This window comes from Python bivittatus, unplaced genomic scaffold, assembly GCF_059951505.1.
Source record: "Python bivittatus isolate LINGU-HERP-01145 unplaced genomic scaffold, Pbiv_v1 ctg000170_np1212, whole genome shotgun sequence".
NCBI classification, from domain to species: Eukaryota; Metazoa; Chordata; class Lepidosauria; order Squamata; family Pythonidae; genus Python; species Python bivittatus.
Window position 1 is genome coordinate 733,686 of NW_028277039.1, and position 24,755 is coordinate 758,440.

Below are 24,755 nucleotides of genomic sequence, written 5' to 3' on the forward strand. Positions count from 1 at the left end.
CTGGACTAGGCATAGGGAGACCCAGGTTCTAGTGCTCCCTTGGGCATGGAAGCCAGCTGGGTGACCCTGGACCAGTCACTCTTCAGACCAAACCTGTTGGCTGGAAGACAAGAACCCTTTTTGCACTGGGTATTGCTAAGCTTTGGTGTAAGAACCAGGTGTGAGTGCAGTGCAGAAGAAGCGGACCCTGCACCTAAGGGGACAAACAAAATTAATGGGGAGTGGATGTAAGAAAAGAGGAAGTGGAAGCTGCTTAGAACAGAGTGAAAAGAATTACATTACAGGGCGCCACAGAAATATGTGGAGTTACACAATAAGGAAATATGAAAAAGAATGTGGGGGAATGATTGCAACAAAAATGAGGTTGAAAACTATTGTAGCATATGTATCTAGAGAAAAAGATTCTCAGAGAATGTAGTCTCAGAAACAGTAAGGTTAAAAGGCAAAAACAAATTCAGATCAGTTTTGATCCAAATCAAACATTGTTTTGAAAGTTGGCGAAGAGCAAAAAACAAGGAGACTCTAACAGAGTGAATGGAACTAAGAATAAAAGTGATTAAATAATCTGGGATGAAACTCAAGTAAAGAAATGGTGAAAGGACTATTTTAGAGATTTGTATGGAAATTATAATGATAGGTCAAAGAGTAGAATTAAAATGGAGGTTATAAATGTTAGTATGCAAGAAAAAATAGTAAAAGGAAATTATAAATGCTATGAGAATGTTGAGTAGTGGTAAGGCTGTAGATCATGATAATGTCACTGGAGAAATGTTAAAAGTGGATGGTTGCTTATGGAGCGCATGTGGGAAAGCTGCATCTGTGCCTGACAGTTGGAAGAACTGTGTAGCTATCCGACATCAGTTTGAGTCAGTGAGGAAGTGGACAAAGTGTTCTGCTGAGAGCCTGTGCAGTAATGGGGGGCTGGGTATATGAATTGGGAGAGGGTGCTTCCTATGGGCCTTGAGTGAGAAGTTTTTCCCGGTGTCCCCTTTTCAAGAATCAAGCTACCTTGGACAACCTTCTTTTTTTAGGAAATACGGTGAAGAAGTAACAGGTGCACAGCTATAGAGATTCCTGGAGGAAATGGATTACCTAGAACCTTATCCATCAGATCAGATCTGGGTATGATACCAAAACTGCATTGGTCACCCTGTTTGATGACCTCTGGTGAAACTGCAGTAGGGGTAGTGTGACCCTCCTGGTCTTGCCTGACTTTTTAACAGTCTTCAATACCATCAGCCTTCTGGTCCACTTGCAAATATTGGGAACGGTGATCAATGTCCTTTGGTGGTTCTCATCCTTCGTAAGTTTTAGTTGGTGGTGGTGCTGCAGGGCTCAGTCCTTTTCCTCCTACTGTTTAATATCTACATGAAGCTACTGCGTGAGGCCATATATCAGCATGGGGCAAGGTATCATCAACATGAGGATAATGCCCAGTTGTAGATCTCCACCTCTGGCTGGATAGATGATGCAGTGAAGATACTGACTGGATGCCTGGAGACTGTTAGGGTTTGGATAGGAAGGACAGGCTCAGACTGAATCTTAGCAAGGAGTGGCTGTGGTTACAGAAATCTTCTCCTTTAGTTCCAGATGGGCTCATGCTCCCTTGGATGGAATTGGCTCACCATTGTACTTAAGGTTCCTACTTGAACAGCAATTTGAGGCTCTGGCCAGGAGAGCCTTTGCACAATTACACTTACGCACCAGTTGCAACCTTTCCTGGACCAGGAGGCACACTCAGGCCCTCATCATCTCATGACTGAACTACTGAACTACTGCAACTTGCTTTACATGGGGTTGCTGTTGAAGCCCACTCAGAAGCCCAGTTAGTGTTGGGCCCTTGAGATTTGCTCATTAATACCTCTATTCCAGGAAGGGCACTGGGTGCCAGTGTTTTCCAGGTGCATTTAAAGGTGCTGGTTCCCACCTTTTAAAGCCCTACATAGTTTGGGGCCTTAAGTTAAGTGAGATCTTATAAGATTTGGGAGAGAAGTTCTGCTGAAGGAATTACATCTGCAGCATCTTCTCAATGATAGCATCCCTCTGGTGAAAAAAATGGCCTCAACACAGAAAACTGTCTCTTCCCTACTGAGTGTCTGAAAAGAGGTGAAAGAAAACATTTGGGGGATTTTAGGTTTTATTTTACGATCTACCTCCCCTGATTAGTTTTATTGTAATACTTTTTGTCAGCGTTTTGTTGCTTTTAACCTTTATTTTTATTGCACAGGACTCAGAACTGCTTTGGAGCAGAGTGTCATGGAAATGCCAGTAGTTGGGAAGGGAAGGGAAGGGAAGGGAAGGGAAGGGAAGGGAAGGGAAGGGAAGGGAAGGGAAGGGAAGGGAAGGGAAGGGAAGGGAAGGGGTGTTAGGCAGAATTGTAACTGAAAGGCTCCAAAAGGTGACAATGAGCAACTTTATGATAGGCAGTTTGGCTCTTCGCATACACTGAGAAGAAATTGAACAAAGGAAGGAAGGAAGGAAGGAAGGAAGGAAGGAAGGAAGGAAGGAAGGAAGGAAGGAAGGAAGGAAGGAAGGAAGGAAGGAAGGAAGGAAGGATCAAAGGGCAAGGTATGAAGTCATGAATGAATGTGATGGAAGCAAGAATGGTTTGCCAGGATAGAAAGGTAGGAAGAAGAATGGAGATTTTAGGTAGATTTCCTTTTTCTTATCTCATGCCTGTAATTTCTCAGCTTACTGTTTCTTACTGTTTTTCTGTGGTGGGCATAATGTTGCTTACCCCAAAAGGGAGTAGTGTGATAGGTGTATGTGTATGTAACTCAGGTGTATGTAACTCAGATGTATGTAACTCAGGTGTATGTAACTCAGTAACCAAGTTCATTATGTTGTGCCAGTCCAGCTGAAATGTGAATGAAGTATAAGCCTCAGCTAACAGAACTGCATCTCTCGGAGAATGGTAGCAATATCCGGCAGGTTTGAGAGCTCTGGGAGTCAGGGGAAAATCATCCTGCCTGAGCCACAGCACAGGGCCTTCAAACGGACACTGGGTTTGCCCATGTCCTCTCTTAACTACTGTAGGAGATCTTCTGGATGTTAAGAACCTTCTGAAGGCAAGTTTCATTTTGCTGGGAGAGCTTCCTTCTATCCTAGATGAAAGAAGCTTCATACAAGTTTAAGGATTAAAAAGAAAAAAAATATTTTTTGAAAAACAGCAAAAGAGGGGCTAGGATGTTGATTTTGGAAAGTTAAGGGGCCACACTTGAAAGAATATTTCCTGTGGGTTGTTTAACATTTTATAAAAGTTTATATGAAGATTTTGAAATTAACTGTAAGAAATCATCCCATGGGAAAGTTTTCCTGATTGGAAAATAAACATATGATAAGAGGGGACTTTGAAGGTTGACTAGAGAGAACCAGAGAGCACTAAGGATTACAATTAAAGGAGAAGAGACCTATTAATACAATGGAGCAATATTATCTGACTATAGAAGAAATTAAGGCTGTCTGGAAACAATGTACGCAGAAATTACTTTCAAGTTTGTCTGCCGCTATGAAAATGGATCTAACAGAGGCTACAGAAGAGGGACAGATTTTTTCCCTCTGGATAAAATGGAGACTGAGGCTGACTTGAATGTGGATTTCAAAATGGATTTTTAAAAAATGCCAGTCTATAAGAGTGATATGGAAAAAGATGCCACAATGGATTTACAAATGAAACTGGCTGATATCTTAATAACTAAAGAGGACATATAAATAGTAAATCAGAAGAGTGACTTGGATAGCCGCCTTATCTTGAAGGGGCTGTGTTAAACTACTGAAGCTGTTCCTGAGAGGAGACAAAGATAAAATGATAAGAAATCAACTTGTGGGATATTACTTGATGGGATTAAAGACCAAGCTTAGGACTATAAAGTGAATTTATTTGATCATGGTTAAAATATATATGTTGTGGTTTCTAATAGGTATTAATGGAATTTCTTCTTGACCAGGACTGAATGACGAGGCTTTGAAGATTTGTTTATAAATGGGGAGAGTTTTCTTTTGCTTTATTCCTCAGAGAAAGTGATAAGTTGGAATACAAAATGGATTTATTTGATTAAGGTTAAAATATATATGTTATTATTTCTGGTAGCTCTTAGTGGACTTTTGCTGAATAGGATTGAATGATGAATTTTTACAATTTGTTCATTAATTAGAGGTGAGATATGGGAAAAAGAATTTTTTATTATTATTAAAATACTAGAGAAGGGGTTAAGTTACTGAAGTTGTTTATATTTGTCTGGAGGGAGGGGGAGTCATTTTTATATTTCTCCTTATCTTTTTTTCTTGTCCTTTTTTTTTTCTCTCTCTTTGTACTTTTCTTTTTCTTTACTTCACTTATTTCTCTTAGTTTGTATTAGTCTTTTATCTCTGTATTTGTAAACTTTAATAAAATTATTATTAAAAAAAAAGAGAATCTTAGTTTTGTAACTCTTTCCACTATGTTAAGATTAATTTTAAATACCATTAAATGCCAGATAATACAACTGATGATAAAGAAACATCTGGTTAGGTTACTTTTTAGATTGGATTTCTATGATTTGACTCCTTTTCGTGGCAGGAGCTTTGCCATCCTGAACCCCACCAATGCTGCCTACTCTTTCCAGTGGACCTGCGAGCAGCAGGAAGAGGGGAAAGAGCCCCCAGCCTTCATCTGTTTCACTGAGCGGGGGCTGCTCCGGCCAGAGAAGAAGATGGAGGTGCGTGCACAGAAGAGGGGTTCCAGGTCAAAAGGGTCTCTGCTGCTCTTGGAGTGCCGCTGCATGTGAACATGGCTGCTCTGAGCATCTCCTCTTGAGGGCTTTGTGCCAGCTTGAAAGAAGTTCCAGGCCACCGTGCTCCCGGGATGTTAGCGGTGGTTCCTTTCTAATTCAGCCACAGTGTAGGGTTCTGATTCTTTTCTTTTCCCCACTATCATGGCTCTGCTTCTCCATCAGGGAGGGGCTGAAATATGCCGTAGCTCCTTCTCCGGTAGTTTGGAGATGAGGGAAGAAGGGCTTCTCAGCTTGGTAGAAAACCTTCCGTAGTTTTTCACATGCCAGTGAAAAACTCACCTAAGCATTCGACATACTGTAATATTTTAAATATTATTTAACTTTTAAACATCCAACTGTTACATGCTATTTTGGAATTTTTGCATACTTGTAAAGGCTTTTGAAGTAAAATGCTAAATTCAGGATCCAAATGATTGCATTACTCTGCATAGCTTACATATTGCCACTAGCGAGAACTGCTAGCCAGAACATCGTGTCTGTCTTTTCATCTCTAGATTATATTTGAATTCATTCCCAAGCATCTGGATGTTACAGAATCCTTTTGGACCTTCGCAATTTTGGAACACAACATCACTGTCCCATTCCTCCTGGTTGGTCACACCACAGACCCGGCTGTGTCTTTGGAGAGAGCCCACCTGAACTTCCGCTCACTTTTGATTGGTAAGAACTGCACAGGAGGCAGCCAGCCCCTGACTCGGGCTCTTCTCTCTGTGCCAGATGTCAGCCTCAGGGGTGCCTGGGGGTCTTGCTTCTCATCTGAGCCATTCTTTCAGTAACCACATTGTTGTACATTGCACTGCATATGAGGCAGTCTTTCATCAGGTATGCTAAAAATAATCTTTCCAGTTTGATCCTGATATAATCATTTTGATTTAAAACAGGCTAAGACTTCATGGGGGCAGTAAAACTTTTAGCTAATGCAGTTCGACTCAAGTTGTTTCAAGTCCACGAAAAGAAAAGCACAAATGCAGAATTGCCAAAAAGCCTTAAATGCAGGGCACACCAACGCAAAGCCACACTTGCACTTTCAATCTCTTCTCCTTTCTTTAGTTGGTGAAAAGTTAAAGTCTTCATGGCAGAGATGCTGTTTGCTGTGGTTGCTCTCCAAAAATGGCTAAATGTATTCTGCTATACATACCTGCAGAAACAGCTACCTTTACTTTTTTGCCAGATTATTTGTCTTACGTGTGGGACAAAACTGGAGCAATATTCATCATTTAAAGTGTTCCAGTATTCCTTGACTAGTTTCTTCTCTTTTACCTTTCTGCAAACTGTGGAGATTTGGCCTGTCATAAGCCAGGTTCTACCACTGCTGTTAATCAGCTAGAGCTAGTTGAGAGGAGGAAGTGGGCAAGCACTGAAGGGAATCCCTTGCTGCTGTTTGCTTCTTTGCTGGGCTCAGTACTGCAGCTGTTTGGCTAGGCAGGCCAAGTGCAACAAGAATGCTTAACTGCTTGCTTGGCTCCATTGCTTGCTATGGAATGTTTTCAAAAAGAATTTAAAAACCGTTTGCTTGGGCAATCTTCCCATGGGCTGAGTGGTGTGCAGTACTCGCCGTTATACATTGCTGCACCTACAGTTGTAGTTCTAGGGCAAAACCAGATAAGCAAGGGCGTATTCCAAATTCCTGTTGTTTCATAGGGCTAGATACACAGGCATTGCTATTCCATTGGAATAAGGAACGCTTGAAATGGTTCAGTTTTTGTTCAGACAGAGCATAGGGTGCTTGAGGTGTCCTGAAAGTGGGGCTGCTTTGTTTTCCATCTTGCGCACATCCCTATTGGTATCTCATAATTCAGAATAAGCCCTAACTGCAAGAGCCAGAATGTGTTATTTTTTCACTGAAAGCTAATCTAAAACTGCATCGCTGCATATAAATGTGTGCGTGTGGATGCATATAAATAGAATATAATTCAATATAACAAGCTGCTGATGTTGCGGTCCTGAAGTCCTCAACCTCCTTGCCCTGGAAGAGGAGTCCAGGTTGACTCATGAGTGTGTGGTCTCCCCAGAGACTGTGGCATTCTCCCAGGTAGTGGTGGCTCTGATTGTACAGCACATAAAGAAAGGCCTCGAAGGACAACAGGAAGATCTGCAACCAAGGCAACAATCAGACAAGTGTGACTTAAATCCATTCCAGGAAACTAACTTCAGGAAAGGTCTCAGACAGGCCCCTCCCTAATTCAGATGAAAATAAAGTGAGGGAGGAAGCACATTCAGACTGGCAAGATTCTGTTACTAGAGCTGTTCTAATGCAAGTAGTTTTAGACTTATATGGCATTGGTTTCTTAGTCTGGTCTACCCTGTAGGGCACATGCTTGAGTTGATTTTTTATTTCAGAAGGGATGGGACATGATTTGAATATGGAGAACGTAATACCTGTCTTTTGCTATGGTTGGGCCATTGTGAATCGCTGGCACCTTGAATCTCTGGGAGGATGGAAAATCTATTAGAATAGTCCACCCAAGGCACCTAATGAATCCACTTGGTTTCCAAAGGGCTTTCGGAGAGTTATCCAACAATTTGGCAGGTGGTTCCATCTTGCACCTAGAATATAGACATGGCCAGAGCATTGGGTGAGATTCTTGTTGTGAGGCCTCTGTCCAGATGTCAACTTCACACTGCTCATTGGCTTATTCAGGGGTTCCAGGAGATGAAGTGAGTGAAAAGAACCTGGAATGATGATGGTGTCAAACTAAAACTGGATGCCACCTGACATAGGTATGAGCTCACGCCTGAGCCAACCCTCTGGCCAGAAGGGCAGCAAAGGGTCAATTCTTCTCTGCCCTTATTGCATCCATGCAGTCCCACATCCTTAGGAAAGGGCGGGCAGGTTTCCTTGTGGCTGTAGTAGCTTGACTTTTACTTTAGACTTTTACTTTATCTTGTCCACATGCAAGAGGCAAGAGACATAGAACGCAAAATCCAGGGTCCAAGATACAGCAAAGAACAAACACGCAGGTCAGAGGTGAGTTTTAAAGAGTTGTTCTCAGCACTTTCCCCAGCAAGGGAGTGCAGTAAATAAGCCACACTAAGCCTCCACCCAGTGCCAGATGAGACACATCACAGAAGCTGTGGAGTCTGCTCTCCTGTTGGCACTCCCATACCTTTTAGCTAGCCTCACAGGTCTATGAAGTCTAGCTCTCTGCTACTGAGTCTCTGTTAGGCACCTCTGCCTACAGCTCAGGAATTGGAGTCCGACAGACGGTCAGGGACTGTGGATGAGAGGTCCTGCTACCTTGCTGGTTCTGTAAAAGCCAGAGTCGGGTCACTGGCTCTGCTACTTCTGGAGTCTCCAGCAATAGCTGGATATCGGTGGCTCTACTTGGTCCCCATCCTCCTTCAGGATTAACAACTGAAGTCTAAGCACACTACAACCATAGCATTCCCTTGGTTTACTAATTTAATTATTTTGTCAAAAAAGTGAAGTAAGATTTGTCTGACACAACCGCTTTTTAGTACATTTGTAGCAATCGCCATCTGGCTTTCTAAATGCTTGCAAATCCACTGCTTGATTATATCTTCTAATTTTCCTAGATTTTCCTAGACACTGATGTCAAACTGACTGGTTGTTTCCTGGGTCCACGTTTTTCTTTTTTAAAAAGATGGTAAATACAATAGCTCTTCTCCAGTCTTCTGGCACTTCCCTATACTCCAGGAGTTCTCAAACAATACAGTTAGGGGTTCTGAGATCATCATCATCATCTTTATTACAGTCATGGACCAGAATTATAAATAAAAATACATTAAAATATAAATTTATTATATTCAATAATAAATCAATATTTAATATTGAAATATATTAAAAATACATTAAATGAAATGAACAGAACATGATAATATATTTACAGGTTGGTGGGATCATCAGTGGGCAGTCAAGATCTGCCTAATTTTGCAGACAGTATAACAAAATTTAGCTATGTTCAGGGAAATTAAATCATTCTGATCAGATAACAATGACTGGACATAAAAAAGATCAGAATTTCCTGGATATTTTATCAGATGAGTGTCAGGTTCGGTCAGCACGGGGCTTCGGGGAAGCTCGCAGCCAGACCACGCGAACTCCACCGGCGGCAGCTAGCGAGGGAAAGAGGAACTGAAAGCGCCGCTAATTAACGGGCCACCTGCGCCCAGCCAAACAGGAAAACCGCAGCGGAAGTTTTAATTCTACGCTGATAACGGCGCGAGCCAACAATGAACGGGGCCGCAGGCAGCGAAACAAGATCGCCGCGCAGCACAGAACCCTCGGGCTTGCACGTAACGGGGGGGGACCAACCCAAGCCGGAGGGGGACTGTCAATCAAGGACAATGGACCCTGACCGAACCTGCCATCATGGACAATCAAGAGGGATTATTGGGGGGCCGATAATCCGCAGCGGTAACGCGATCGCGGGGCGGAAAAAAGCGCGGGAAGGGGGGAATATAACGAGTGATGCAATTGTACCAAGCCAGTCCTGGCTTTGCTTGTGACTGCCACGTTACGCATGAGTAAACCTCTTTTGTGAATCACACGTGTCACGGGAGTTTCTCTGTCGAACGGGGCAAACCTTACAATGAGGAGTTATTAAATGGGTTCGTGAGTCCTTATAGAAAACACAGTATAACAGGACGTGTGCTACAGTTTCAATAGCCCCTTGTCCACAGGGACACAATCTCAGCTCACATGGGACTTTTTTGTATCGGCCCTCCAAACCTGCTGTAGGAAGAGCATTACAGCGTGCTAGAGTTAGTGCCCTCTGGAATTTGGGGACAGTGATGTAATTTAGGTATCTTGCTGGCTGGTAAGAAAAGGCTTGACTGCTCAAAAAAACATTCTTAGGCAAAGCGGACTGGTCCTCTTGGATTTCCAGGTCTTTGATACGCTGTTTGAATTCACTGAGTGCACACTCATAGCCCAGATCACATCTGCCAATTCCTTTAGCACCCTGCGATGTAACCAACCAGTCCTTTTTCCTTTTACTTATTTATTTAATTTATATAGCCACCCATCTCACTGCTGCGACTCTGGGTGGCTTACAGAGTTAAAAACCAAAAAAGCAATACAAAGACAATCACACACAAAAAAGGAAAACATTAAAAAACATTAAAAACAATAAACTATTAAACCATTTAAAAGAAACCCATAATCTGTGAGACAGCACCATTCATTTCCTAGAAATATAATCATATAACAGGCTGTCCCCAGGCTAGATGGCAAAGCCATATCTTCAGGGTCTTCTGGAAGACCAATCGGGTTGGGACCAATCTCACCTCAGGGGGTGATGTTCCAGAGGGCGGGTGCTGCGGCAGAAAAGACCCTCCTGGGTCCTGTCAGATGACACTCCTCTGTAGACGGGACCCTCCTGCCAGACCTGATGGGATGGGTAGATGCAATTGGGTGAAGCGGTCCCTCAAATATCCTGGCCCCAGGCCATGTAGGGCTTTATAGGTCATCACCAGCACCTGGAATTGAACCTGGAAGCAGACTGGTAGCCAATGCAGCTTGCGGAGCAGAGGTATAACATGCACGCTCTAGGTTCACACATAACTGCCTGCACCACCACATTTTGCACCAGCATTTTGCAGAAAAGCAGATGCAAAGTTGAATTAAGCAATTTGCCCTTCTCCCTGTTGCCCATCATCATCTTGCCATCTTCTCCAACTAGCAGACCAACTGCTTCCTTGACTTGTTCCTTGTTCCTTGTTCTGCCCATATCCAAAGAAGCCTTATTTTTGGCACTCATTGCAAGTCTCAGCTCCTCCTGAGTCTTAGTGCTCCTTACAGATTTGGACTATTCTGATAGTCAATTTTTGTTATATGCCCCTTTACCCATTTTTTAAATTTGTTCTTTTTGTTTCTCAGTTTATCAGAGAGCTCTTTAGACAACCTCAGCTGTTTCATCAGGTGTCTCCTATTCTTCTCTTTGGTACATTTGTGTTTGCAATTGGGCGCTGCCTTCCATTCACTCAAGAAAGTTCTTAAAACTGCTTTGTTTCAACACGCCTTCAGGCCCTTGTGGAATAACAAAATTATTAGCGTGTCAAGGGCTGTTCATTGGATTATCTTAATTGTTGAGATACTCTGTTCTGGTTTGCTTGAGTACAGCGTCCAGAGTCTTTCTATGAATATTATTTAATAAAGAGCTAATTATAAATTAGCTTAGGTACATTCAATGCAAATGTTGGAAATGGGGCCTTTAGGCTGGTCTTTCCGAGTGAGTTCATCCGGAAGCCGCTTGTTCTCTGAATCTGACTGCCACCGCTCCATCCAAGGCCACCTCTCTCTAGCCGGAAGCGTTGGTCTAGTTGGTCCCTAAACAGGGTTCTTTCTGTCAGGTTCAGCCTGGCTCAGTGCACGCCATTCAAGCTAGCTGCCATTTTGCCCAGCTAGGTTCAAGTGCGCCTGGTCAGCTTCCTTGCCTCAGGCGCAGGTGATCGAAAGAGGAAGTGCTAACCGCAAGTAAACTGCCGACAGGTGGCGGCGATTAGCCGTGGGAAGGATCCAATTATCTTGCAACAAGCGGGACTTCCCCAGCCGCCGCAGGCAAGTGACCAACAATGAAGACAAAGAGCTCCGCAGCTCAAGCTGTGCTCAGCCGCCCATCAAGTGCCATCGTGAGTGAGCCTCACGGGACCTGCTTCACGAGCAAGACAGCCGAGAACCAAGGACCCTGGCTGGACCTGCCATCGGCCCGGGGCGGGCAGGGGCGGTTTACAGGCGGGACTTGCAGCGCAGGAACGGGGAACCTATAAAATGCTATGTAACCTGTGCCAAGCCAACCCTGGCTTTGTTTGTAACTACCTGCATTACACCTGAGTAAATTGCTTTTGTGCAAGCCTGCGTCTCACGGAGTCTTTATGCGGCAACTCTTACACTTTCCTCCAAGTTTGACTAAGGCTTGAGAGAACTGGCAATTAATTTCAAATTGCAAAACTAAGAGAAAAAAAGAATCCTGGAGAGAAAGAATAATATCCTTGCTCACACCTGCAATGCGGAGAGCCTCCACCCTATTGGACTTCTGGAGGACTGTAACGACCTGGCTCTTCTCCCTGGCATTGGGCTAGGATAGAAGGGAGCCCAACAAATGTAAATGTAGAGTCAGTGGGATGTTGGGTTCTAGATTATATGCATTTTTGTTTTATGGAATATTGTTGTGAGAAACCTAGGATTAACATATATGTTTTCTTACTGAATTAAAATCTGATTACATAGGAAGCATTTTCATGAATGCCTTTGGATTCAAAGGAAAATTTTGTAGAACAGGAGAGGGATTTCTAAACTCGCAAATTCAAACAGGGTCACAGTTGGGACACAAGATTAATTTGGTATGCAATGCACGTAGAGAAAGAGAAAACCCAAGGCAAATCCATTCCTGTTTCTAGGAATCCTCCAGAAGTGGAGGCAGCACACAAGATGGGGTCTGGCCAAAGCAGAAGAAATTGTGACAGTCATTTACTGTGATTTAGAGATTATACTTCTGCTGGTGAATCTTAAACGTGCATTTGCCTTTTTTTTGCAGCCACATTGCACGGCTGTATTCAGTTTGCAATCAGTTACTGTCAAAGATCTGTTTCACAAGTTTTTGCCAAGCCAGGTGAGCACAATTTTATCTCTAGTGAACAGACACCAAATTGTAAGTGTCTTTTTCTTTCCCAGGACATGAAGTACGTGAGAGCATTGATATAGTCAATGATGAGAATGAACCCTACAGTTTTTCTTTCCGAGACTGTTCCCGTTTTTCAGAGGGACGAATCAACTGCTTGAATTTGCAGCCCATGGAAGGTTTGATCCCACCTCATTCCAGGTAACGGAGAATGAGAATTAGGAAGCCAAATGCTGTGCATTGCTCTCTTGAGATGAGACTTGCTTTCTCTACTTGATATAGCTTTAATGTATTTTAATGTTACATTTGTATGGCTTACAGTACGGATGTGTGTGTGTGTAACATGGTTTAGGAGAATGATTGTGGGTGGCCTCAAATGTATTATGTTCTTACTGCTGTTTTTATTTCTGTTTTGATTATTCTTTGGTCTGTTTTAACCTGATGTAGCCTCCCAGAGTTGCAATTTGCAAGTTGGGTGGCCATAAAAATTGATTAGCTAGAAGTAAAATAGAAGTATTTCTACTAAAACAAACTCTAGCAGGGTTTTTTCCTGAGATTTGGCTGAGTTGTTCCTGTTTTCTTTTTAAGGGTGCTTGGATGTTACGATTGTGTGCATTGCTAAGTGAAATGCTTGTTCTTGAATTTCTTGAATTCTGATTTTATGCAGAAGAAAAGAGACATCCTGCTATCTGCTGTTAACAATAGATCTGCATAGGTCTGTCCTTTTGCTGGAAGGTGCTCAGGAACCAGGGCCAGCATTTTGCAACATTTGGCCTTTATTTATTTATTCATTCATTCAATTTATATGGCTGCCTATCTCACCCTATCTGAGTGGCTAACAATAATTAAAACAGCATAAAAGCACCAAAGAATAAAGAAACAACAGCATGCACATAATCCGCAGCTGGTAGAAAAAAACCCAGATTGGCGCAGCCATTGCCTGGGCTCAGATCCCCAGGCCTGGAGATCTACCCTAACCAACCCAACCCAACAGCAAGTGTGTTTTCTCTCCAGACTTCCAGTTAACATCTACTTCATGCCAACCCTGGAAGGGGAAGTAAATTTTAACCTGATCTGTGATGTCAAGAAGAAAAGCCAGCCACTCTGCTTGAATGTCAAAGCCACTGGCCACACCATGAATGTGTCTGTGAAGTGTGAAGAAAGTCATGGTGTGGTAACTGAGCTGGACCCTGACCAGCTGAAGCAGATCCACTTTCACGAGGTGAGAGAGCCAAGAGCACAGTGGTGCTGGCATGCGCATGACCTGCTTGATGCTTTAAAAGCTCCCGCTGACTACTAGCCCTTTCTCAGGGCCCTAGCATCATCAGTTCTGTGACAGAGAAGGACCAGCTGCACACCCTGGCCAGTTTGTCCCAGCTCCTCCTTCCCCTGCCCCTGTGGACTGGAAGCTTATAATTCAATGACTTTACAGCTGTCAGTCATGACCCTCCCTAGGCACCAGCCAAAATGGTAGCCCAGAGTCCATGCAAAGTTGTCGTCTTCTTCCCCTTCAAGCATCAGACCAGGTGCTGAACTCCTCACAGGCAGGGCTAAAAGTCTGTTGGGCTCTCTTTAGGGTCTTTCTTTTTTTTTTCAGGAATCCTCAACACTTTGGGCAGGTGGCACATTTGGCATTTTGCGGAGATCTTGTTTCCCCTTTGCGTTACGACTGTAGAGAGGCTTGTTTATTCATGAAATGACTGCCACAGAGGCTGTAACAGGCACATCTACTCCCTCAAGCCCCTCTTAACAGAACAGACAGTTCATCTTCATCCTTCTTCCTGACCGGTGGGACACTTCCACCAAAAGTACATGAGCATAGTTGCCCATCACTGTCATTTTCTACGAAAAAGTTTATTTTCTAAGAAAATCTGGGGCCTGAGAGAACTTTTGGTAATATACCAATACCGTAGTGGACCTGGTGGAGGCTGAAGGGAGGCAGGATGGCAGTCTTGGGTGCCACAGTGGCCACTCCTCCTTCCTTAATATTCTGAAATATGATCGTTTCTACTGTTACCTGTCACCTTTCCTGTGGTCAGATTATCTCCTCTCCTCCCATGCTGCTGAGATTATTGAGGAAGGTGGGAAGGCAGTTTTTTTTGAGGTCGTAAAAGCACAACTGCGTCGCTTAGCAATGGGAATCCCTGCAGTCCCGGTTGCCGTCATTAGCTAAATCCCACAGTCATTAGGCGAGGCAACTTCCTACCGGCTCCCCACAACCAAAGTCAGCGGGGAAGCCGGCAGGAAGTTGCAAGTCCCAGGCCCGCAGGCAGGTAAGTGGCTGCTGCCATGCGGGGGCGGGAGCGAGGGGCCAGTGCGTGTGAGTGCCGAGAGGCCGGGGGGGCGCACAGCGATCTTCCCGGCTGGCTCCCCTTTGACTTTCTGGGGAAGCCGGCGTGGAAGGTTGCGGATTTTATTTTATTTATTTATTTATTTATATTTCAAATTTGGTCACTCCCATCTCACTAGAAAGTGACTCTGGGAGGTTTACAGTAAAAACAAAAAATAAATATTAATTAAAATACGATAAAAAACCACGTTCATACATAAGTAATATCCCCTTACAAAAGCTCTACTTGTGTCCCAAACCATCCTTACTTCTGTACCTTTATTAAGATTACTCTCAAAAAATTCCTTTAAGTTCTTTTTGCAATCCTCCACTACCGTTTCCTTTTGTAACAAAAAATATATATGCAGTATATATGAGAGGCAGTTTGGTCTCGTGGTGAAGCCCCCAGGCTAGAAAGCGGGAGACGGCGAGTTCTAGTCCCGCCTGAGGCGTGAAAGGCTTAGGCCGGGTGACTTTGGGCCAGTCCCTCTCCCTCAGCCCAGCCCACCTCACAGGGTGGTTGTTGGGGGGGAAGTAGGAGGAGGAAGGCGTATTAGCTATGTTCGCTGCCTTGAGTTATTTATAAAAATAATAAAGGTGGGATTAAAAAATCTTAAAAAAAAAAATCTCATTCAATCTCCACCCAAGAGAGCCATTTTTCCTTTTAAAAGTTAAAGTCATTCAGTGATCTGAGAAAGTCTCTGATAATGTCTCCATTTTATGAACATTAATAGCCAAAGTCTTAGAAATCCAAATCATATCTATTCTTGAAAAAGAGCCATGTCTTTCTTTCAGAAAAATAAGTGTATTTTTTGGGGTCACCATTTTTATGTCTCCATGCATCAACAAGCTCCCAATTATCCATTAAATAAATAAATAAATAAATAAATAATCTTTGGTAGTTTACCTTGTGTATTTTTACCCCAATATATCTGCCATGATCATCAGTCAATATAAGTTTTGGATATAGCTGATGATTTATATATAAAATAACTCCATTTTTTTCATTCCTGCTGAAATAAATTCTTCACCCAAATAGTTATAAATCAAATATTGTTATGTCTTTTTTCCTACTATGTATCTCAAGTGGGCAAATCATGTCTTGTTTTAACTTTTTCAATTTTTTTCCCCCTCTTCTGGGCAGTATTTCCTCCATTTATATTCCATGTTAAGCATTTATAATCCATCGTTAGGCCAAGATTTTAGAACAGTCAATCCCTCTAGCGCCCAATGTGGAATCCCCTTCGGCGTCTTGTTGTGGCTGCTGTAGCATTCATTTGGCTGGCAGAGGAAACCCAAGACGGGTCTCGCTTTGGGGAGGAGGATTTGACTTTTGGTTGCAACTGGAGGGAGGGGTGGAAGCAGTTAACTGTCTTCTCTCTACTCTGGACAGATGCAAGTGAATGATTATGCAGAGTGTAACTTCTCCATCCTCAACACTGGCAAATTCAACTTCATCTTTTCCTGGGAGTTCTGCAATGCCAGAAAGTTCCAGCAGTATTTTGCCATCTCCCCAGATAATGGCGTTGTGGAAGCCGGGGAGCGGGTGGAGGTCATGCTCTCCTTTCACCCCCTGAAGGCGTTTATCTTAAGGGACATTGAACTCAAACTGCAGGTAGGAACAAAGGTCTGCAGTGCTCCTGGTTCACTGTTTCTCCAAGAAGGTTTCAGCTGCACGGGAACCATTGGAAAGCCATGAAGGTGCCAGGCAGGGGCACCTCACCCGAGCAGGCAGAGGCACTCTTGGCCAGGAGGACTGGCCAGAGAGGGATGCTCCTAGATCCAGCTTTGCTGCTGGATGACCAGAAATTACAGTGGCCAGTTGAAACCTATATCTGAAGAAGCTGTATCTAGCCATTGTCCCGAGCCTATCCTGGTTTACTCAGAAGAGAGCCTCACTGGGCTTTAATGAGACTTGCTCCCACCTAAGTCCACCTGGTTTTTTTAATATATTCTGCAGTTATTGCGTTCAAGGTGAACGTACAGCAGATACAACGTGACAGTTAAATTATTTACAAAAAATAATATTATTTTCCAAAAACTAACATGCTTTGTATGCTTATTTATATTTACTGGTATGTTGTGTCCTCATAATCATAATTCAGGGATACCAAGAAGAGGCATAAAAAGTGGTGCATAAAATAGTAATGCTACATTTGACTGTAACGATAGCATTAAATAAATGAGCTTTTGAGGGTATCAGAGTTAGCCACTTGCAGCAAAACAACAGAGACTTTAGTGGCCAACAGCAAGCCTTGCGACAGGTCCACGTCTCCTCTGAGAACTCCGCCACCCATAGACACTCGCTCTTTCTCCAGATGCCCACAATGCCCCACTATTTGATCGGACACTTTCTGCACCGAAGAACAAAAAACCCCTCTGACAAAAATGCCATCATTCCAGACACCTCAGACCGCAGGACACTTGGCCACTGAGCTGAGGGTGACTGTCCATTAACAAGGAAGTGACGAGGACCAGAAATTCACAGCAGATTGTGAAATAGCCGATCTAAAATGTATTTGAAAGCTTCAATCTCATGTACTGTGGTTTACACAGAGATCAAGGTTTCTCATTACGTTACACATGTTAATTGGCTTGCAAATGTAAGCAGATCTGATCACTCTTATTAGAATAGTTACCACTGCCTGCACCTTTTATGTTTCTGGCTTTGCTACCCTCACCATGTATAGTAATAAAAGCGTTATGGTGTTCAATGTCTCAACATGTTTTGTTATTAAACAAAACGTTGAATTCATTGATGTAGCCTAGTGCAGAATTACCCACCAGCAGTGGAAGTAATTAAATAATAATTTTTATTTAAGTTTAAAAATACAAAGATAAAAAACTAATACAGACTAAGAAAAATATAAAAAGAAAAAAGAAAACGTGCAGAATAAAAGAAAAAGAAACAAAGAAAAAAGTTATATAAATAAATTACTTCTTCCTTCATCAAGAAAAGTACAATTTCAGTCACTTATTACTTTCTCTAACATTTCATCAAAATATCTCTTCTTCTCATAACTCATATCTTATCTATAAACACATTATAAAGCCCCATCATTCAGTCCTAATCAGCAAAAATCCACTAAGTTACCAGAAATATCTATCTGTCTATCTATCTATCTTTTAACCTTAATCAAATCATATTCCTTTCCTTTCCTTTTAACACAGTAACATCATTTTCTCTACAAATACAACAAAAAAAAATCTCTTCTTAATAAATTAAGATGTCAATATAACCGTGATGGTAAGGGTGGTACAAACCTCTTTTAAGAAGACTGCAACCTCTTCTGCTCTGATAGAATAGAATAGAATCGAATCGAATCGAATCGAATCTTTATTATGGTCACAGACCAGAACCACAAATAAAAGTATGTTAAAAAATTCATTAAAGTGAATTAAAATACATTAAAATAAAATAAAACTAAACATAATGATATCTTTGCAGGTTGGTGGGATCATCAATGGGCAGTCAACGTCTGCCTGATTTTACAAACAGTGTAACAAAATTTAGCTACGTTCAAGGAAACTAGATCATTCTGATCAGATAGCAACAACCGCAGATAAAAAGGATCAGAATTCCCAGGATATTTTACCAGATGAGTGATTAAATGGGTCCGTGAATCCTTATAGAAAATACAGTATAGCAGGACATGTACTGTAGTTTCAATAGCCCCTTGTCCACAGGGGCACAATCTCAGCTTGTATGGGACGTTTTTGTATCGGCCCTCCAAACCTGCTGTAGGAAGAGCGTTACAGTGTGCTAGAGTTAGTGCCCTCTGAAGTTTGGGGATGGTTATGTAATTTAGGTATCTCGCTAGCTTATAAGAAAAGACTTGACTGCTCAAAAAAACATTCTTAGGAAGAGCAGACTGCTCCTGCTGGACCTCCAGGTCTTTGATATGCTGTCTGAATTCACTGAGTGCACGCTCATAACCCATCATTAGGAACGCCTCCCTAGAAAAGCCAAGATGTTGGAGTTTTTGTAGAATAGTCCTGGCCCATACTGATTGATAATTGTCCTTAATAAGGAAAGAACCCAAACCTGTAGGAAAAAATAATAGTTTCAGCCAATGTGCTACAATACAGATCCATGCACCTGTTTCAATTTTGGGTAGCCCTGCCTCCCTCCTTAATACTACATTTGAAGTGCAGGGGGGTACCTGAAATATGGCTCTTAGGAATTTGGATTGAACCCTTTCCAGAGGAGTAAAGGAAGAATAAGGTCCTAGCTGGGCACCAAAGAGTAATTGTGTACGGGCCTTAGCTGAATATAACTTCAGTGCTGTCTGCTCTGATAAGACTCTGCCTCCCTTATTTCACAGATAAGCCATGGCCCCACGTTCACGTGTGTGTTGCAAGGCTCAGTGTCGGCTCCCAGCATCCATTTCTCACCCCTCAAAGTGGACTTTGGCAATTGTTTCATCTACCAAGCCGGGATGCCCATTTCCAAGAGAACCTTGGTGGTCACTAATAAAGATGGCAAGAAAGCCAGGTGAGCTGCAGAATTGCCCAGGAGCACTTTGGAGTTTTTCTTGGAGCACCTGAGCTGTGCTGAAGGGGGAGGAATACTTTGAATTTATATTAAGCCTCTTTCCCAGAGGCAGACAATCCAGAAACAGTTTCCCAGGGGCTGGAATTAGAAGATCTGCTGCTGGTGCTGCAGCCTAAACCCCAGAGGCTGGCTAGCCTTTTTGCTGCCTGACTTGTGGATATTTAACATTTCTCCTAGATTGTCTTCTGGTAAGGATGGACACTCTCTGCTTCAGTTGCACCTGCAAAGTAGTGGGGTTAGGCAGGGGGGAACCAACCTATGCAAAAGTGCTGCTTTCTGCATCTCTCCGTTGTATCCCCATCCTGCCATTTGTGGTCTGTCATCTGAGAACATTTGGAAACTAAAGTATCCAGGGATGGTAACTCTGAAGAAGGATCAGAGCCATCCTTGGTCCTTCTGGGCTGGTTGTTTTTGCTGGAGACCTTTAGTATGAAATATAAGGCTACCTTGACTCTGAAGAATGAGCCCTGGACTACTCTGATGAACAGGGAGACCCTAAGCAGTGTTCACTTACTTGCTTTGCTGATCTCCAACCCTCCCCCAATGCCTCCAGAAAAAATGGGTCTGGCTCTTCAATGCAGCAGCACTTCAGGGGGAATAAGATTTCCAGCAGACATCTCTTCCTTGCTTCTGGTTATGGCTGGAATAGCCAGTCTGCCCTCTATGTGCAGCATTGCTCTTCTTGTCCTGGAGTTCAAGACTCTTGCTATGCCCTGACTGCAATTTTGCAGTCTGCCTCACTCAGTACCTCCTTCCCTTTGGCTCTCCCAAACTCTCCAGTCCAGAATGCTTTAGTTTTCTACCCCAGAATGTTGGTTCCCCAAAGGCCTGTCAAGATAGTGCCCCTCACTACAATGAGACTCCTTAACAATGTGATGCAGTGAAGGTGCTGGGCTAGGCCCAGGGAGGGTGATGTTCAAGATTCATTCCACCTCAGGAATGGATACTGACTGGGTGTCACTGAACAAGTTTCTCTCTCTCAGCCCAACCTACTTCACAGGATGGTTGTGAAGAAAAAAACTGAGGGAGCTGCCTTGAGTTCTTGGAGGAAAGATGGTTATAATCTAATGAACAAACAGATCAATAAATATGGAGAAGGATGGTGGGCTGACTGAGACAAAGCTAGTAAGGGGAGAACACATCCAGAGAAGGGGATGCGGCTAGGAAAAGAGATTGGCAGAGGCAGAAAGAACGGAGATTGAGATCCCTGGAAGCCTTTTCAGGGAAGAACTGGTGGGATGAAACAGTAGGTTGCTGCGTGAGGAGAATGCCTGTCGAGGATGAACTAGAGACTCCCTTACATTCTTCTGCTCAGCATTCCCATGCAAACACAGGGCAGTTTTGTTGCAGAGAATTAACTAGGAAGTCAACATATAAACAGTTCTCGATGTAACAGCAACCAGGAGTCTTGCCCATCCCAAGGTTCAGGCCCTCCTTCCATCAGCTTTCTCCCCCTCAAAGTTCTTGTTTCCCAAATGGCAGTCTCAAGGTGCAAATCGGTGCCATCACTGCACCAGCTTCAGCTCTTATGCCTCCAGATCCTTGGAGCTGCCGAAAACATCTTGCAAGATGGGAAAGTGCTGGGTCTTCCTTCCACTGCTGCTGGTGCCAGGACTCAGGCTGACACACTCTTCACCCTTCCACGTTCTCAACCCCTCCCTCCTCTTGGAATCAGTCTAAAGCCTCTTAGGTTTATTAACTTGGGGAGGGGTCAGTGAGATTTTGAAGTCTTTTATAATGCAGGAAAAATCACTTCTGGGGAAATAAACCTAGTTTTAACACATATGGGGTTAAATATTAGTTTATTTAGATTGGTTAGTTTGGCAAACTCTATTGGCAAGCCCAGGAAGTCAGGTGTTGCCAATACAATTTGCAAAACTAACTAACCATCTTTTTCTCACCTCTTCACAGCGTGGAGTGCTTGTTCACCAACACAGCTTACCTTGAGATTGGTCTCCATTCTGAAGTACTGAGTCCTGGAGGAAAGGTGGAGATTCCAATCAGCTTCTATCCCCGAGAAGCCATTTCCTACCATGAAATCATCACCTTTGAAATAAATGGGCTCTTACAGCGGACCGTAGAGATCTTTGGGAAGGGCATTGAGATGAAGGTGAGATTGGGCAGGCTCCTAGAAGCTGTACTGAGCTAGGAGAAAGAAGAGATGCAGAGGGAGACGTGGGGTTTGTGACCTTGCCGCCTGCTGCTCAGGGTGCTTCTGTAGGCAAGTGGTTCAGCACCTCCTGCCAGTTGCTCCTGCAGCTTTGTATCTTGTCCTTTGCTTTGAGAAATCTGAATTGAAAGCAAGGAACTAAATTTTTAGGGGCTGCTTCTCACCCCGCTGCTTTCACCAAAGATAAAGGAGGGGCGCTAAGATGGTCCTGATCTGGTATGCACATAATGGAAAAGGGATTGCACATTCATGATTTGAAAGTGGTGTTGGTGGGGAGAAAGGGAGGTGGCTTAATTCCTGCTTATGCTGGAGAGAAGATGGCTGGATCTGGACCAACTTTGAGTACCAGGACTGTGCAAATGAAATAGCAGGGAAGGAGAGGCAGTGGCTCCAAGACATTTCAGGCCAGAGAAAGGTGTATGGAGCTTGAAATTGTGTTTATCTGGAAAAAGAAGGGAGACTTGCGATTTCTGAACAACAATTTGCAATTGCTTCTGAGCAATCTGGCCAGCCTCAAAGCACCAACGTTTGGAACTTTTCTAGCTTTTTCAGAGCATTGCTTATATTGTGCTGTGATGATTCAGAAAATGCTGCCATTTTCTAAAGAACAGAGGAAGAGCTGCTCCAAATCAGAGCATCAGGACACTCACCTAGGGCTGTTTCCCCCAAGGCTTGGAGGCCTGTCCCCACCTTGACCATGACATGCAGAAGCACAGGACAGGGATCCCACTGAGCCCTCTCCTCCCTGGTGTCAGTACTCTGTCCTCCAATTTCCTCCCATTTCTTTCTTATCCCACTGACATGGGGCCATTGGCCTGTGACCCATTCCACTTCTTCTCTTCCTTCGTCCTGATGGTGTCTGTTTCCTGCCCACAGATAGATGTTGTGGAACCTCCCCAGAAAGTGCTGAAATTTGGAGCTGTCCCTCCAGGGCACATTGTGAAGAAGGGAGTCACCCTAATGAACAACAGTGTTACCTTTGTCACATTCAGCCTGAGTTTTGTGGCCTCTGTTCCAGAGTTGCAGGAAGCAAAGGTAGGACTTCTCCCTCCTGCCTCTCCATCTTTGGGGAGGGGGTCTTGCCTGGCCTAGGGAGGGCGAGCAGCTCCTGCCCCATGAGATTCAACTGGCTACTCCTGCGGTTAGAGCAGGGAGACACGGCCAGGAAATAGAGGCTGCCAGATGAAAGACATAATTCCCCTCTCCCTGGGCAGGTTTTATGGTGAGGGAAGAAACCAGAGACAGTGTGAGCAGGATCGAGTCCCTGGGTTGCCCCAAAGCTCTCACTTACCGCTGTGCAGCACCAAGGCCAGAAGCGGTTGCAGGCAGGGAGATCAAACTGTCTCTTCACTGGGAATGCTGAGGGTTGAGCAAGGTGTTGACTGCCTACCTCTCTCTGGCCATTATTGCAGGAATGAGGGTGGTTTCCACCCAGACCTTATTGTATAGCACACAGCCTGGGCCCTCCTGGAGCCTGGTTTTTCCTCTTCCTTCAAGCAGAGTGAGGGCAGGGGCTGGAGGGGCAGCAGGCAGAGCTGGAGACCAAAAGGCACAGGGTGCAGATGCTATTGGCTGAGCCCAGTCTGGGAAGCAGCAGAAAATTACTGCCGACGCTTCCTCTGTCCCTCCCCAAAGCATCCTGGCTGACCCTCCCCTCTGACTTCTCCTGCCTGCTGCACATTGAGTAAAATCTGTGCTGAAAGCTTCGCTGTTGCAACAATCCCACCCCCACGTTCTGTGGGAAAAGGAGGAAGGAGACTGGATGAGGAGTGCCTGGTGGGCCTCCTGGTCTCTTGCATAGCAACAGAGCTTAAACTCAGGACGGTCCTTAAGTGGGACTTGTTTGGAGCCAGACCATTTTCCATGAATCCTGAGGAAGACCCACTGTAAAAGCCAGCACAGTTTAACCTCTGCCTGTCCTGTGGACCTGCTGGACTCAAGATTGACTAGTCATGAATCTTTGCAGGAGAGGAGTGTCCTGCGTTGTGTAGGACCTTTTCCACTCTTTGGACAGGTACTCACTATGTCTCCATATGGCGAAATTACCTTGAAGCCCCAGGGAGGCACCTGTCACGTGGAGGTGACCTTCAGCCCAAAGAGCCGTATCCTGCCATTCTCAGAGGAGGTTCTGCTTGAATGCCAAGGGCTCCTGCGCTCCATCTTTATTGTGCAAGGCTGCTGTCAGGGCATTGAAGTCCACCTGGACCAGGATCATATCCCTTTTGGAGCTGTGGTGCTGCGGAGCCAGGCTTCTCGGCGCATCATGATGCAGAACACAGGAGACGTTGGAGTGGGGTAAGCAAGCGCGCTATGCACATGGGGCTCCCTCACTGGCTTTCTCAACCTTGCTGCCTCTTGCGCCTCTACTGGCCAATCCATTGCTCCACAGAAGTGTCAGACATGAAAGAGGAAAGTAAAATTCCTGGCCGAGACAGCTTTTCTGTGGACTGGGAAAAGGCATTTGCAGGTTTGATGGGTTCTAAAATGCTGGCAATGTGTAATTAATCTTTTAAGGATGGTAAGTTGCCGCCATCATTTTACGAGGCATATACAAGGCTGATTTTAAGACTAGATAAGGATCCTAATTTTTGTATCAGTTATAGGCCTATTTCATTAATTAACGTGGATACTAAGACCTCAGCAACCATACTGGCTAGACTGTTGCAGAAGCTCTTACTATGTATAATTCGTCTTTCCCAGTCAATTATCAAAAATTGTCCAGTATCAGATAATTTATGGTTAGTGATTGATATATTGGATATAGCCAAGGAACTAATTAATTAATTGATTGATTGATTAATAATTAATATCGTTAGATGCAAAAAAAGTCTTTGAATTGGTTCAGATTAAATTCTTAAAGCGAGAGGTGATTACATATGGTTTTCCATGAGACTTTGTTCAATGGAAGTTATAACAAATCAAATGATTTCAGACTTTTGAGTTACAATGTGGCACTCAGGAGGGCTGCCCATTTTCACCCTTGCTATTTAATTTGATCCTTGAATTTTTGGCCACCACGGTAAGGCAATCTTGTGAGTACAAGTTATTTCTGTATGTTGATGATATTTCAGCAATTTTGGACCAGTACTCTACCTCTATGCAATAGAGGTATAACGTGGGGGCACCTAAGGGCACCAACACTGCGTGCGCTACTGCATTCCCACTGCACCCAAAACTGCATCGTCACTCTCCCACCCCTTGGCAGATTCCGCATCAGGATCAACCGAATGGGCACAGTTCTGAGAGGGGGGGCTTCCTCTTCCAGACCCAGCCAGATCTCAGCAATACACGCCAAGTCAGACCTCTTATCCGTGATTAAATCATAAAGGAGGGAGGCTTTATTACA

The 24,755-nt window shown here is 43.9% G+C and overlaps 1 protein-coding gene across 11 annotated transcripts in view; it reads left to right on the forward strand.

Annotated features, from left to right (window-relative positions):
• The window catches only part of HYDIN (HYDIN axonemal central pair apparatus protein), a 346,241-nt gene that overhangs the window by 300,822 nt on the left and 20,664 nt on the right, over window positions 1-24,755 (forward strand). For 9 of the 11 annotated variants that reach the window (XR_015795149.1, XM_088135430.1, XM_088135429.1 and 6 more), the window contains 9 exons: window positions 4,559-4,697; window positions 5,267-5,432; window positions 12,409-12,556; window positions 13,370-13,577; window positions 16,078-16,299; window positions 19,010-19,179; window positions 21,151-21,349; window positions 22,286-22,444; window positions 23,376-23,704. Coding sequence is in view for 10 of the 11 variants with exons in the window: in XM_088135430.1 (XP_087991556.1) it covers window positions 4,559-4,697; window positions 5,267-5,432; window positions 12,409-12,556; window positions 13,370-13,577; window positions 16,078-16,299; window positions 19,010-19,179; window positions 21,151-21,349; window positions 22,286-22,444; window positions 23,376-23,704 (1,740 nt within the window). In the remaining variant the exon portion in view is untranslated. Of the gene's footprint in view, window positions 1-4,558; window positions 4,698-5,266; window positions 5,433-8,309; window positions 9,195-12,408; window positions 12,557-13,369; window positions 13,578-16,077; window positions 16,300-19,009; window positions 19,180-21,150; window positions 21,350-22,285; window positions 22,445-23,375; window positions 23,705-24,755 lie in introns of those variants that run through there. The other 2 variants (XM_088135428.1, XM_088135435.1) reach the window with 2 other exon arrangements.